Source organism: Sander vitreus, chromosome 7 (assembly GCF_031162955.1).
Source record: "Sander vitreus isolate 19-12246 chromosome 7, sanVit1, whole genome shotgun sequence".
NCBI classification, from domain to species: Eukaryota; Metazoa; Chordata; class Actinopteri; order Perciformes; family Percidae; genus Sander; species Sander vitreus.
The window spans coordinates 21,932,381-21,948,697 of record NC_135861.1 but is presented as its reverse complement, the minus strand read 5'-3'; the positions used below and the strand labels follow the sequence as shown (position 1 = coordinate 21,948,697).

The window sequence follows — 16,317 nt, the reverse complement described above, 5'->3', positions numbered from 1 at the left end:
TTTGTATGTACTTGTTGCTGGAATTCTTGCATAATTCTGTAATGGGATGATGTTTGAGGAGGATTCCACTTCATGTTCTTGTGAAATTATTTATGAAATGAACAGATAATGGACTGATACAATATACCAATTTAGCCCACCCTACACACTACCTCTCTGGGCTAACAAAGGTTACAACAAACACTATGAGGCTACCCACCTGTTTAAACAAAACAGAAGATCAGGACAATGTAGGCTATCATACAATGGATAGATAATGTTAACGCCTGCTGCATTGGGGGGCCCAAGTAGACAATGATGTCACTATCACTGGCATCAGTTGTAATGAAAACCCTGAAAAATATTAAGGCTATGCTATCGTCAGAAGAACTGAGGCAAGAATGACTTCACTCTGCTTGGAGAACAAATAATAAACACAGTGTAATAAACTTTAAACTTTAATTCAATAATCCTTGTGTGAAACAGAGAAAGTGCCCATTAGGTACATTATTATGAGGCAGGGTTGCAGTCAGTGGGCTTGGGCAATTAGTAGTGGCATAAGTCACCATTCAAACATGCATGAATGAGAAATTACAACAGTGTGGGGTGCAATTACCTCTCCCAAATCAGTGCGTGTCAGATGATATTATCTTGCAGGCTGAGAGCCATTACTGAAATGAGGGTTTCTGGCCCCAGAAGAGTAAGGAGAGGTCAACTACTATGTGAGGACCTGGTCATTTGGTCCCTGCCTGTGACATGAGGACATCTCTCTAGATTCTAGAGGGCCCTCAGATGATCTAAACCTACAAGGCAAGAAGCATTTAGGGTTTCATTTCTGTTCGACCAGTGATTTTTATTACAGAGATGATTTATTTTTATGTAGAGACTGCTGAAAGCGCAAAGTTCAGAACTGAAAGCAGCATTTATAGTTGTTGAAATGGCAAGAAAGGATAATTTATTTGGCAAGACATTACATTGTTGCAATATATGTGTGTTATGTCATCTTTGTAATCTGTGCAACATCTGTGGAAGGAAATAACATTTTATTTCCTCTGGTTATGTTTTTACTTGCCGCCATTCTAGGGTCACCCGCTTATGTGTGCTGCCTGGTTGTGTTTTAGGCGTCGCAGCAGGGCAGGGCTGCACAGAAGGGTGACAACAGCTCTCCATGCCAGGTCCAGGGCCACGTAGCTCACATGCCCATGTTATTAATGATCAAATGAGTGGGTCAATTGTGAGTTGAACTTGTGTTCAGTGCACCTGCGTCATACATGTGTCTCCTGTAGGGATAGGCTATAACACAGACTACATGCAGGTTGGACTAAGATAACATTTCAAACTGAACCAGAAAAAGCAATACAACTGATATTGGTAGGGAGTTATGCAAGTAACATTAGTAGATGTAAACTGAGGAACTGTCATTAATGACTTGCAGAGTTATGTATGTCCATATGATCATACACTGCTCATAAGTCACAAAAATGCAAAAAGGAGTGTCGTTTTTATGAGGATTTGTGAATTAGATGAGAGAGAAACGGGATCGGGAAAGACATCTGGAGGGTCTTCGTACTGTGTGACTGGTGCAGCTGGGCATGCATTTGATTATAATGAACAGAGACAATTAATAATGGGGGCACTGACTCGTCTCTGTCACTGATTAGTCAAGGGAGACCCCTGAAACAAAGTGATCAATTGACCCAGTACCGGTGTGCCTGTCTAATCAGTCTATTTATCCACTGAGGCAGCTTTTGTCTATATTCTCACTAGTGACTCAATTATCCTAAAGATCAAACTGCTTATGAGAGAAAACTGGAGAGATACTGAAAAGATAAAAAATTCACTGTGGTCTGTTTAGAACAGACCCTTGTACCATGAAGTAGGAATTCCAGTAATTACAATTGTAATACAATTATCCAAAAAGCTCTGCTGACAAAGATCACAAACATGTGATGTCTAATCATGTCTGTATGATTAATTTGTTGTGGCTTGTGGGATCTCTAGGAATAAACGGCATACTAGTCAATGATATGGCACCTAATGGTAAACCAACTAGCTGCATATAGTTAGGTTGAACAGTAATAATTGTGAACATGCAAATGTACAAATCCAAATTATATAAAAAGTAAAGATTCTGTAACTTTTATCTTTCTTACAAGATTACTATATTACCAGAGGCACTATTAGGCTATTTCTATGATCATTATTTTCTTCTACACCATATCCTAATTGATTTTTGGATCATCGTAGTCATTTAGGTAGACAACACATTTTCCACTGACGTTGCTCCATGTTAAATCATTTCTCGTATTTTTGGATGATTATAATCCAGAAAAGGGAACCGAAATAATTTTAAAAGAGTTGGAAGTAATTCTGTGGAAGATTGTCACGCCCCCCCGCCGAAAAAAAGGTAGAGAGGACGCTCCCAGCCAGCCTCCCAAGTCGGAGTCAGGACATAAACTTTACGCACAAGTTTCCTTTAGGAGCAAAGCGGCGCTGCAAGGTTATAGATGCAAGGTAGGCAACGTGATTTTTATGGATAAAAACAATCGATGTCAATGCACGATTTGTTATGCTATAGGCTATTGAGCATTTGTATTTCCACTAATCATGTGAACATATAGGGACAACTATTTAGATTATACGTTCTGTGATCAATACTGTCATATTTTAAAACTTGTTTGATTTTTACTAGAGAGATACTTTCTTGCCTATATGCTTGATTGACATTATTTAATGTGTGCCTATACGACTGTGAAGTCCAAATGTTAAAGTCGCCTCAATAACACGCTGAGAAATCATTAAGTGGTTCGATAACCACAAATGCTGTTTAAGTCCCCATTTCGACAGCGAGTGTGCACTTTCACATACGCGAGTCATTCTTTAATTCATTACCCGTCATTGGATTGACGTTTCAGCGTATTCGCTCGAGTGAAAACAATGTTTGCATCGGGTTTCACGTGCGTATGTGCGTGCGCGCGCGGGGCACAGTGAGCAGATAGGATAAAGGTCATTTTTTGGCTACTGGGATGGCAAAGCACACAGTCGCTGTTTGAAATGTTTTGTGGGACCTTCCCTGAACTTCCCTGGTCTTTAAAGGTACAACCAGAGAGAGTTTTACTCTCAGTCCATCACATTTCATTATCACCAAGTGGCCTTTTTTTTTTACTGTGTTACATTTTCCCTTTCACTCATGTTGTAGACAAACATACAGAGTTTCAGTACCTTTAGGGCTGAGTTCAACACACCATGGCAGTGGGCCATGTGTCTGTTAAAGACTGCAAGATCTGGTAAAATGATTTTGTACACCAGCAAACAAAGACGTCATTGAGTCTCTAAACGGAGCTGTAGTGCACTTTGTGTTGTTCCTGTTATGTTGTTTACATGTTATGAAGAAAGACAGAGCTATGTATGTTATGTTTGTTTTGATGAACTCTACAGTAGATCATTGTGAATGCCGCTGGATTTTATTTTATTATTTCATATATTGTAGAAGCACTGCATGTTTTGCTCACATAGGCTGGAATTAGATTCCCCAATATAAGTGCACAGTCAGGCAGATGCACTTGAAATAACCAGGTTCCAGCATGTCTTTTTTATTTTCTAAAAAGATTATAAGTAGCACCTACGTTCTTGTACTGTATGTTGCAGCAGGAGCTCCATACTTCCAAAAACAAGTATAGGCTGTTTAGAAAAAGTAAACTGTAAACATCTTCTATGTTTTGCTCTCTGTAGCTGCTCCTCTTTTGGTGGGAAATGTTTCCAAGGACATGCAATTTGGGGAAAATGTGATAACAAAATAGGCTGTGGAAAGAGCATGACTGAAATTGGTTTGAATCATTTCAGCAGGAAATGTCTTAAGACGAGTTTGTCATGCAGAACATTTTTGAGTTTATCTCTATTTATGAACTTTTTTTTGCCTGAAATGTCACATAAGTCTTTCGCGTTTGGCACAAAAGCAAGCAGCGAGGAAAAACAGGAAAAGTAAAATAGAAAACACCTGGTTCTCAATGTGCTTGCTGATTTGAAGTCACATCACTTACTCACAGAATCAAGCCTGTCACATTCTGACTTTGTGCTGCCACTCTGTCTCTGTACAATTGCTGCATAAAGAAAAGCATCAAATCCATTCATTTTTATACCTTATAGGACTTTAATAATTACAAGTCATATTTTCTTATAACAGTGCTTGTGCTACTTTACTGTCAGTATCACTGGTGTGTTACTGTATCCCTGCAAAAGCACGGTTTGCATGCTCCAACACCAGCTATTATAGGCAGAAATGAACAATGGACTCAAATGACCGTACAGTATTTGCACAACATCCCCGCCATATTCTAGGGAAGAAAAACATTTTATGAGAATACACCAACATATGCTGCACATAGATAAACTCGGATAAGCAGTTCTCAACACAATTAGAACACTTTTGTATGGCAAACTATAACATTGTCATAGAAGGGAGGTTTTGTTATTTCAGCATTGTTTTTTCAACAACTGGCAATTTTTGTTGGGTTATTGTTGTACATATTTCCCTCAGTCAATCTTACCTTTGGCCAAATTTCCACAATAAAATATAAACCACAGCTTTCATCCCCTGTGGTGTCCAGAGAGTAGGCATGGAAAAAAATTAACATTTGGCAGGTGGCCAAATTAAAGCAGACAGGTTAATAAGTTAAAACGTGTTTTTGATAATAACTGTGAAAACAAACCAAAAATAATAGGACACTGATTTTTATCAAGCTGAATGCCAGATAACATTTGTACTGTAAATATATCATTAACCACTGTTTACTTTCACAGGCTAAAAGACACAACATTCTTTCTCATCTGGAATAAAATCTAGCCTGAAGAGAACCTTACTTTGAAGAACTGACTTACATTTTTTATTTATTTTTTGTACTTCTTTTATGCAAAATGAACGTTCAGAGGGCAACGTTGTTTTTATGTTGGATGATTCTGTGCATGGACACCTGTCTAAGCCAGAGAGACTGCACAGGTGTGGACTGTCCTGTTCTGCAAAGCTGTATTGAAACGGTTTTAGAGAAGGGTGCCTGCTGTCCCATCTGTACACAAAGGGGCTGCACCTGTGAGGGTTACCAGTACTATGACTGCATCCAAGCAGGCTTCCGGAAGGGGAAAGTCCCAGAGGGTGAAGCTTACTTTGTAGATTTTGGAAGCACTGAATGCTCCTGTCCCCAAGGAGGAGGGAAGATAAGCTGTCATTTTATTCCGTGTCCTGAAATCCCCCCCAACTGCATTGATATTTCACAACCTGCAGATGGGTGTCCGCAATGTGGGCGGATTGGCTGTTCCTATGGCAACAAGAAGTACGAGGCGGGACACTCCTTTCAGATGGACAATTGTCAGGTTTGCCACTGTCCAAATGATGGTGGGAGGTTAATGTGTTCACCTATCCCTGGTTGTGACCTTCGTAGTTCTAATAAGCCCATGTGGGCTACGACCACTGAGAACAACAACCCTTTAAGAGACATTAGCAGCCGTGATGACAACCGACAAATGAGTCCTGTGGAACCATTTTCCAAGCTGGCAGTGGGAAACACTTTACCACTGTATAAGCAGGACCCACCCAGTTTTGGCAGAGGGGATTATGACTACACACTAGCAGGGCCAACGTCCTCCACTATCCAAGATCTGGCCCAACCACTGGAATCTACTACAGTACCACTAGCTTATCCAGAGTCAAGCTCCAATTCCTTCAGCTCCCATGATGACAGGAGACATGAGCTGAGGGAGAAACAAAAAAGCTCTGATTCAGAGAGGAACAGGGAGGCTGAGGTCACACATAACATGGATCCAACCACTACAGGGGCTCAGAGCGAAACATCAACATCGCTAACAACCACACAGAGAGTGACCACAGAGAACCACAGGCCGCAGCAGGAAGTTGCTGACAGAACCATTAGACATAAAGGTGGCAGAAACAGAGTGGCACAGGACACTTTAAAAGACACAGCATACGGCGCCCGTGCAAACAAGGGGCCCAGGCACTTTGGCCATCACAAACATACTCAAGGCAGCCGCACAGGAAGTCATGGCGGCTCCCATTCTGTCGGCCATAAGGAACAAGAATCAGTGGAGCACAGGCAGACGCTCGGTAGAGAGGAGCAGACCTCATACCCCTCAATACAGTTCAGTCCCACCAGCAGAGCTCCAGTCAGGATAAGGGAGGATGGAGAGCAGCCTCAAAGACAACCCCAAACCCTCTACAACTATAAGTCTCAGAATGTGGAGGGAGAAGCCGAAGGTACGTTTTAAAGAGTTTTAAGTAATCTCTTTTTTTATGATCCTAACTCTTGTGATTGAAAGCAGTTGAATTGAAAATAAATCTGAAACATAAAATTCATACATCAAAAAAGATCACAGTGTGATGATTTTATAGCCCAGCGATGACGATGTTAGGCCGTTACTATTTCAGAGGACATCTTCCTTTTCCTTCTCTCACATCCTGTCTTTTGAAGAGGAATTCATAATCACTCTATAAACCCTAACCCAAGCTGGCAATGGTCCAGGAAAAACAATTGTTCATGAAAAGTCTGTTTTCCCTGGATAGCATTTATCTAACTTAACCATTCAAGTTGAGAGAATGTTATATTTATTTCTCTAGAGGTTTGTAAGTAGGACATGATACTTAGCCTAGCGCCATAGTCACACTATTATGCTTCTAATATAGCTGATAAATCCTTTGAGAGCACCTGAAATTGCATTGTCTCTTCCTACTATGCTCTACTGAGAGCTCTGGGGTTGTGCATCCTGCTGCCTGTATCCTTCATGTGATTATCAGCATGTTCACAAACAGATCAGCCCTCTTCAAGGCTTACAGGCCAATCTACCCCCAGGAGGGCAAGTATATGGGGGGCAAGTGATTACTAGGCTGTATTGAAGATGAGTTACAATGCACTGGGAAACATGAGAAAAACAACATGTTTTATTCCAAAATATGATGTTTGGTTACAGATAAAATATAAATTTATAACATCTAATGATCTCATACAATGTCATATAATATTCAAAATATAAGCTGTTTTAGCTTTAATGAATGTGATTTTATGCAATTATAGAAGTATTAATGATTAATAAACATCCTGCCAAGGGAAACCTAATTACATCATAGTTCCCCATACTTTATGGCACAATGTAGTCTCACTATATTATAAGACTTCCCTATGAAGTGAGTGAACTAAATTATGAAGGAGTGAAATTTATGAGCCTTGTCATTTCATCCCCACTCCAGTGGCTGAATTACTGAAGAAATTGGTTCAGGATACTGAGAAATCTTTCTTATTATTGGCATTTTGTCCACAATCCGGAGGTGTGTAGTTAACCTACTTTACAATACTATGATTTGTGTTGAGACCTGTCAGGACTTTTCTTTCCTTTCAGCACCTGGCCTCCATAGGTATGTGTAGAATATGCTGAAAGTATCTGTGAGGTGTTTCTGTCAAGTTCATATACCAGCACCACCAGATAATATAGGAACTGGACTGGTTTGTTGCTGTTTGCCATGACACATTTAGTTAAAGAGGGCTACAGACTAAGGTCAACTCTGGGTAAAATGTGAAACTGTGTGTGAAACGTCTGTGAGCCAATATAGAAACTCCTTTATTCATTCAGGGGAAACATCAGATATTTGTTTTGACAGATTTTCTACAACGTCCATAAGTGCATTAGGATGAAGTCCAACTATTCAATTGTGAATTAAGGCTTCGTGGAAGAGACTTTGAGTTGAAAGATAATTTTTTTCTCCTGGGATAAGGAGCTCAAAGTAACTGGTGTGGCCAGTCAGTTTGTAGGATGGAATGACACTGGGCATGTATACTGGGGAAGGTCATTGGACTAAGGGAAGATTTCCAGAGCGCTGACATGTTAAAACAGACAGGAAAAACCCAGCTGATAAGGGCCTTGACTAATGCCTGTTATCAATGCCATTAGCAGAAGATGCCAAAGTTATTTGGAGAGGAAACGAGGAAGCATCTATAATGAGAACACAACCATTATTCTTTAAACATAAATGCCCTGCCTTTGCAGTGGAACACGGCCCAAGATAAATGTTTTTTTCTTTCAGTCAATAACTCCTGCTCATTTGCCCTCTCTCTTTCCAACCAGAAGCAGTATGTGCTCAGAAGGGGGATGGGGTTGTTCAGGCTTTCTGATGCTGGCCTGGACCTAGTATAGGATTTCTTGGGGGTTGTACCTGTGAGCGGCATAATACCCATGTGATGAATGAGGCCACTGTTGTGGCTTGATTGCCAGACGCTACTCACTGCTCCCTCATGAGCCGGTGTGATTAGCTGTCTCCTGTGAGGCTGCTGGTTTCCCATTCTTCCCAGTAATCACCTCATCTGAAGCACACCTTCAGACATTCTCCACTCAGTAGCTTCCCCTCCTACACCTACATTAAGACTGAACTAAACTAGAAGAATATTAGACATGGATAAATGGGTAAAACTGAAGCATAAAAATCATCTGAGGTGAGGTGGAATTACTGAAGAAGTGATGTTTTTTGTCAACGGTACTGTCACAACATGCATATGGGAGTGGGCTGAGCAGATGTGTAATTTTCCTTAGGATGAAAAGGAGGGTGAATTCCAGAGCTGGTTGTGTGAGAGTTCATTCCTACTGTACCATTACTGTGAAAATAAATTTAAAGAAGATAGCTCACTCTGGTTAATCTAGGGTGCCTTCCAGGTCATTTCCAGGAATTCTGGCCTATCTCCCATCCTCAACATGTCCTTATTCAAAAAAACGCCTGATCCCATGTCACCCATGCTTATAAATTAAAAAAAAACATCTGCTCCAAATGCAGGAAACCACTCATTAAAAAGACCCACTTCATAAGTAGAGAGTAATTGGTGATAAATTACAACACTGTAACAGATCTGCCTTTTGTACCATCTGTGTTTCTGTCTTTAACATACAAGCAGCTGTACACAGATCTTTCAGACTTACAATACAAGCATGTTGTCTCCTTTCATATGAAATCTTACATTCATATGTATGCTTCATTAATATAATGATTTCTAATGAAGAAAATAGTTACTTTTAATGGGGCTTGTAAAACTAGCCAATTAGGTAATATTATTCCGTCCATCAGATCCAAAATCAGGATTTGGATGGATTTCCTCTGGCAAGAAATAAGCAAATATCCTGTGTTCTGGTTTGTGAACAGACCTTAGAAATATAAAACAATGGGAAACAGGTTCAGATTACAAGACTGTGTAGAATATTTGGTCTGAGATGCGCAGTGGAATACACTTAACCAATTTAATATGCAAAAATGATCTCTAATGCTGATGTTGCCTTGCAGGAACTGTACAAAACATCATGGCTGTATGCACGCTTGGGTGTGTAAGGACATGTGTGGCATACTTAGGAAACACAAGCTACAAGTCACAGTAATTCAATGCACCATTAGTGATAAGTCCTGGCAGTATATTTTAGCTTTTCATTCAGGTTATCTAACCACAAAGAGGTGTAATTGGATTGGAGGTTACTGTTTGAAACCATCAAAGACTAAGGCAAGCCCTCGGGGCACTCATCAACTAAACCTTAACCCCGATTAAGACTACACAAAGATGAATCACATGAATGTTGGCTCACAATCTCAGGGAGATTAAGACATAATATGTCAATAATTGAATTGGCTGTTTTGGAAATGAAGTCATGGTGACAGCAGGAGAGCCCTCCCTGTTATGTCACATCCAGCTGTTATTGGACAGTGATTATGTGTTTCTAAAAGACACGATATCTCTGCAAGTACTCATGTTGAAGGTGAGAAGAACATTGTGTCACTCCCTTCTGAGCTTAACCCGGGCCTACACACACACACACACACACACACACACACACACACACACACACACACACACACACACACACACACACACACACACACACATATATACTAACACAGACATGCTTTTAAGCTTTCAGCATCAATTATCTGACATGTTCAACCACATGAGTTTGTATGTCATGGCATGTGCTGTTATTCACATTGTTGGTCATGTTCTCTTCAGCCCAAATAACTGCCAAGTCCACAAAAGAAAAGACACATGAGCCTTGATTAGTGGCAGTGCACTATGACACCTCCAGACATGTTGAGAGTTGCCCTTTTTGGTTGTTATTCTAGCTTCATATTTTCAAAGGGTGTGATGTCACAAGTTTTGGATTTGGACAAGAAAGCATCTGGTGTTAATGCTAGTCTAATGGAAATATATAATTACAGGCCTGGGACATAGAGATGCTCCTGGGCCACCTTCAAGTGTGTATTTTAGATTTCCATTGTGCAAGCACAATAAATCAACATCGCTAATTATTGCACAACTGAATGGAGCAAGTTGTGATATAGTCTTAATTAGAAGGTCTGTCAAAGAGACAGATATAAATAGTTTATCATTGTCTTCATCCCCAGTAGTTATTTTGGTGAAATAGTCTCACTTTAAAGTCATTTGATCTACTTAACCCTCTGTTAACATGGTGATAAATTCTATGTATTTTAATTCTGTTTACATCCCACATTTTGGATGGACACATGGAGCAAATTTGTGCAATGTTCATGACGGGTGATTCCACCTTGAGAAAATGAATAGGAGGCAAAAGAAGGAGGCTGAATAATTATGTTCTTTGTCTTTTAATATACATTCATTCAGGTTCAAAGGGACTTGTTTAACTGCACGGCTGGCACAGATACTGTAGTTATGTATCAAAGAGGCATTGTGCCTTTCAAGGTTTAGATTTCTTTTTATACCTTTAAATTATGCCACTGCAGCAGTCACTAGCTCTACTCTAAATAATTGCCTTGGTCTAGAGGTATTTCAACAAAAATAAAGTGGATGTGGAAGTTGAAATGCCAGAATGACCTTAGGCACTCTGATGTCTGTGCTGAGCTTCATCTATTTTGAACTGCAATAATAGTTTTGCTTGGTCTCTCCTCTGTGTGACCTACGCCATTATTTAAGGCTTACATTGGAATAGACCATGCTGTGAGAGGTACAGTTTAGGATTACATTTTTCATCAGACATTCATGGTCCTCATAGGATGGACCCCAATGACTTTGGTGTTCCACTGACTTTTTTCTCTAGCTCCACCAGCAGGCTCACATTGGTTTTGAAAATGGTTGGTTTGATTTTGTGAAATGTCTTGACAAATATCGAATGGATTGCCAATGAATCTGGTACACACATGCATGCTCTCCACAGGATGAACTGTAATCACCTATGTGATGCCCTGATTTTATATAGTGTCCTCATCAGGTTAAAATTCCAATTTAATACTTTGGTTTTTGACCAAATACCTACAAAAACATAAGACCATTAGCCTCAGCTATACTTTGCATTAAGTGCTAGTTAGCTAATGTTATGTGAAACTGGTGAAACATTACCTGCTCCTAGGTGGCCAGTGTCAACACATAAAACATAATAAATGTAACTAAACATGTTACATTACATTTAAGAGGGTTAAGTCCAGTTTTGATTAGATTCTATAAGTTAAGTTAAATAAAATAAAATACTCAAAGTCAAAAAGATATTGTGTTTGGTGTATATCCAGAGAGGCAAATATATTGACCTGTTGACTGTTAAGACATGCAGGTCATGAGTTCCATCTCTATAGCACTGGAGCCACAAATCAAAGCTGGAATGCGCTGCCCTGTTATTGAAGGAACACACATACATTTTTCCTGTTAACTGGATAACGTAGTTTTGCTCTGTCTCCTCCCTGACCCTGTTCGAAATGAAGTGCTAATATGTTACTCTTTCACTCTGCTCCAGCTCTGATTAGCCAGGATGTAACAAAAATGGACAATTTTAATCTGAAGGTAATTTTATAGAGTTTGGGTTACATACTTCTCCCTGCCAATGAAAGTTAGAGCCGAGTCGAGGAGTCTGAAAAGAAAAACACACATTGTACTTGCTATTTTGAGCGTGTAGTCACCAAAACCAGCTCCAAGTCTATTTCTGAGACAAGACTTAGTGTTCCACCAAAGATGAAATCCAGTTGCATTTCAGATATCCTGTAACTAGATGTTGTAGCAGCTCACTGATGGGATTCTATGATGGAAAATGTTAACCATCCTCTTCCAGCTGACTTCACATTGTAACCATTTCATATCCTCTGAAGCGCTGGCTGCACAGAGTATGATAAAGCTGGAACTGAGTTTTTGTGTTTCATTATAGTGTCTGCCAAGGAGCTGGTCAAGACCTGCTGTGAGACAGGGGAGAAATGGGCTTCAGCTAATGGTCACTGTGACAACATGGAGCAACCCACAAAATATAGGCACTCCATCTGCTGGTAAGGCCATTATTAAATGCCCACTCACATTATTTAGCTTAATTCTCAACACACCGTAAATCATCTCAAATTGTCTTCTGTGGAAAGGTAGTTGACTGTTTATCCACTTCATTTGACTTATTAGCAAGTTGAACTCGGAGAAAGATCAGTAAAGTGACATAATTAAAATGTGCAAGAGATCAATCACATTTAAGTTTATTTTTCTTTGGAAACACTGAATGGTCCTCAGAGCTATGACCGGTACATTATTAAGGTTTACATTTTTAATTAAATATATAGAAACTTGAAAACAGTTCAGTCAGCTGTGTAGTAGTAGTCATGGGAAGAACAGCCAACCCACTCATTGTTGCTGTAGGACTGCAGTTGTAGTCCATCACTTGAAAAAGCAGTCCTTTCTTCTTTGTGCTTTTGTCTGCCAGGACTGCCCAACAACAGTGCTGCCGTGGTTCCCTGAGAGAAAGTCGGTGTTTGGCTGGAATGAATGCAGCCAGAGCAGGAAACATGTGTCAAGAGGATGTCAGCGATAAATGTGGGATAGATTCGTACAAGGCAAGCATCTATGACCAGATACCCCCACAAAGAGCAAACAAAGTTCACTGGGTTCACAGTTAAACCTAATCACATTTTTAAATTTCAAATTAAGCCCAATGCACTCTGAATTAGCAATTGATGCATGCATTAGTCACAGTAGAATTGAAAGCACCTATAGATGGTAATAGTCTGAAGCCAGTGAGTCTCTCTGCAGTGTTTGAGCAACTTTATTCTAGATATCTCCTCTGAGCATTACTTCTGTGGTGCCAATTCCCTGTTATTCAGTTACCTTATTTAATTTAGACAAAATTATTTATGGCCAATTACGGCTGAAGATTACCACAGTGCTAAAGCTTTACTATACCTTCAAAGCAGACCTCAGGAATTGGAAATGTGAGATGTCAATTGTTTGGCCTCTCTGAAATTGTGGAAACATGGCCTGATAATTGATGTGCTAAAACAGTAGCAGCGGTAGACACAAGGCTATTATGGCGGTCAATTAGGGTCAAGTCGTGGTGACTGTGTAACTCTATCTTGTTTGCCCAGATTGCCAAAGCAACTCATTTCCATCTGACCTTGGTGTTGAAGGATACCTCACCTGCTCAGAGCACGGCTCAGTGGCTCTAAAGCAGCATAGGATCATTATCGACTCTATGCTGCAGCAGTACAGCTGTTAAATATTGGTTTTCACCACCTTTCTATAAGACTCCTGTAGATTTAGTAATATTATGCCATCTACAACCACAGTACATCAGAGTGGTCATTACTTCAGTTTTATGTTGCACCCATGCACTCTAAGTGGTGATCTTGCTGAGAGCTACAGGGAAACAGAGTGAGAGACTGTGAGCAAGGGGAGAGTCGCCCCACATTCATGCTTGTCCTATCAAAGTTCATTTCAACAAGATTAAGAGTCTACAGCCAGAGTCTATAGGGTCAGCCTCCAAACAGTCTACAGAGACACAGTGGTGGTGCTATGAGCTAAATGCTAATGTCAGCATAATAACATGTGCATAAAGAAGGTAATGTTTACCCTGTTCACCATCTTAGTTTAGCTAATAAGCACTAAAAACAGAGTAAAGCTGAGAATGATGTGAATGGTGTTAGTCTTGTAGGTATTAGGTCAGAAACTAAAGTATTGAACAAATTAAAAATTTGCCCTTATGATGGCGATAACAAGAAAAGTCAAGATGTGATTGTTATTATGTTAATTCATCCTTGGGGGGGGACTAAATGTAAGTAGCAAATGGCATTATAATGATAATGTGAAATCAAATCAGATGAAAGCCTCATGGTGGCGCTAGAATACAAAGTCGGGATCACCAGTCAGTAATCCTCTGCGAACCATTATGTCAGTACAAAATTCTATCGTTCTATAGTCTTGACCAATGTGGTGGACCGTCATTGCCATCCTTAAAGCTGTGTTGCTAGCATCCCTAAAAACAAACATGTACAATATGGACCGATGAGTGTAGCCTTCTTAATTAAATGTACAACAGCTACTCTAAAGAACTACATGACACATGATGTATAAGGACTGACTGTGTGACCTGCAGGAGTGCTGTGACTGCTGCTCTCTGGGGCTGCAATTCCACCGTGAGGGGCATCGCTGCGAAGCCCACCAGTACCTGGGTTTCCATTGCAGACATGTCTTTCTAACCTGCTGCAAGGGGGAGGAGAGTAGGGCTGGGAGTCAAGAGTCAGACGGCTGGCACACTGTCAGAGAGAGGCCCGCTCTCAACTCCACTCCACAACCAATAAAAGGTACTGTCAACAAATATTTGCTCACACACCTAGAATGTAAATCCATTGCATGCTCCATAGCCAAGGGAGACAATGTTGAGTGGGGGCACTGATACACACCAGCGCACTGCCAGGGAGAAGTACCAAATATATACCAAAGACAATCCATTTTCTATAAAAGGGAGCATTATAGTAAGATCCCACAACCCTGCTGAAAAATGTTGCGCCTCATTGGCCTCCCAGAACAAAGTATAGCAGCTCAGGTCACCTCTGTGCTGGAATTTTAAGAGATATAGTGCCTGCCTGCCTACCTTCCTGCCTGGCAATGCATTAAATTCCTTTTCAGTAAACCACTTTGTTGTTGGTAGTAACTCGTTTAGGGTAATAATGTGGTAAAGTTGTTGGTGCTGTGTATTTATCCCTGCAGAAATAAACATTACAATAAAAACAAACAAGGAAGTATATAGTAGTTTTGGCCATTGTGTCTTTTCTGTAATTATTATATTTGGTATTTTCCTCTTGGGAAAGTTATATAACTATGTTAAATGTTTTATGCAGTTTTTCATATCATGCAGCCATATTGCCTGTGAGAGAACAGCCACTCTCTCCGTGTGCCGTAGTGTCTGACAGCCCGTACCCTAAAGAGGCCTTCTCCATTGGTGAGGAGCGGGATGGGGAGAATGCAGTGGAGGGTCCTGTTGAGGTGGAGGACATGGACGAGTGCCTGATATATGAGGGCAACATCTGCCACCACAGATGTGTCAACACGCCAGGCTCTTACCGATGTGAGTGCCTCCCTGGATATGTGCTGCAAGACGACGCTTTCACTTGTGCACAAGGTAAAGTAAAGACCACCAATCATATCACACAGTGCCAGCAGACATTTTTAGTGATGTTAGTACACAGTAAAGCGACTCTCTGTGCCAGTTGTTCTTTGAAATATGATTTACAGTCTGCATTCCTGTCAAGAAGAGCCCATTTGTTGTAATTTGTCTACACATTCACAGTGTATTTTTTTCCTGGTGTGTTTGAGTTCCTTCCTGTCTGCAAGCCCTGATACTGCCTAATAATAGGTATTTGAATCAGACACTAACATCCCTTTCCTGGACTGACAGCAATGCTGAACTTATCACATCTCTGCTGTTGTCCAAGGGCTTTTTAGCTGTAACATTTGTAAATAATTTTTTGCACAAACTGAAGGTCCACTCAAGTCCTTTCAGGTAATGCTGTGTGCAGTGTACCAGACTTTAATCAACAGTGGCTTTCACCAACCCAATCCTGTCTCAACAGGATACTAATGCCAGAGCTCTCAGCAAATTACAGTGAGGGATGGGGCTCACTAATAAAACCAAATGTTTGTCTGAAGGCAATGTTTTTTCCTGTCTCACCTTCACTGCTATTACAGCTTTCATCTCTAGCTTCTAGCCTCATATCGTTCGATGAAGATGTAAGAATTACACATGGTGTAAGCCTCTAACTAAGACCGCAGTAGATTGAGAGGTGGAATCCTTGATTACAGTGTAATTCAGCACTTCTGTGATGGGGATTATTCATGTTTCTGCAGAGACGGTGGACAAGGAGAACAGACTGAAGGAGGATGACAGAGCGGCAGTGGAGCCCACTCCATCGCTTCCGGCCCCCACCCACCCCCCTGTCCCAGTCAACCCCTGTGAAGGTTAGAACACGTACAGCTTAATGAGGGGAGAGGGAGCTGCAGGCCTGACAGCCCACAACGAGCGCTTTTATTCTTCGCTTAC

The 16,317-nt window shown here is 40.6% G+C and overlaps 1 protein-coding gene across 4 annotated transcripts in view; it reads left to right on the top strand.

The window, feature by feature from the left end:
* LOC144521082 (fibulin-2-like) overlaps positions 1-16,317 on the top strand; it is a 32,325-nt gene that overhangs the window by 4,833 nt on the left and 11,175 nt on the right. For 2 of the 4 annotated variants that reach the window (XM_078255364.1, XM_078255361.1), the window contains exons 1-7: positions 2,413-2,493; positions 4,780-6,244; positions 12,175-12,289; positions 12,709-12,838; positions 14,374-14,581; positions 15,136-15,399; positions 16,125-16,235. In XM_078255364.1, the coding sequence (XP_078111490.1) occupies positions 4,894-6,244; positions 12,175-12,289; positions 12,709-12,838; positions 14,374-14,581; positions 15,136-15,399; positions 16,125-16,235 (2,179 nt within the window). In that variant the 5' untranslated portion in view covers positions 2,413-2,493; positions 4,780-4,893. Of the gene's footprint in view, positions 1-2,412; positions 2,494-4,779; positions 6,245-12,174; positions 12,290-12,708; positions 12,839-14,373; positions 14,582-15,135; positions 15,400-16,124; positions 16,236-16,317 lie in introns of those variants that run through there. The other 2 variants (XM_078255363.1, XM_078255362.1) reach the window with 2 other exon arrangements.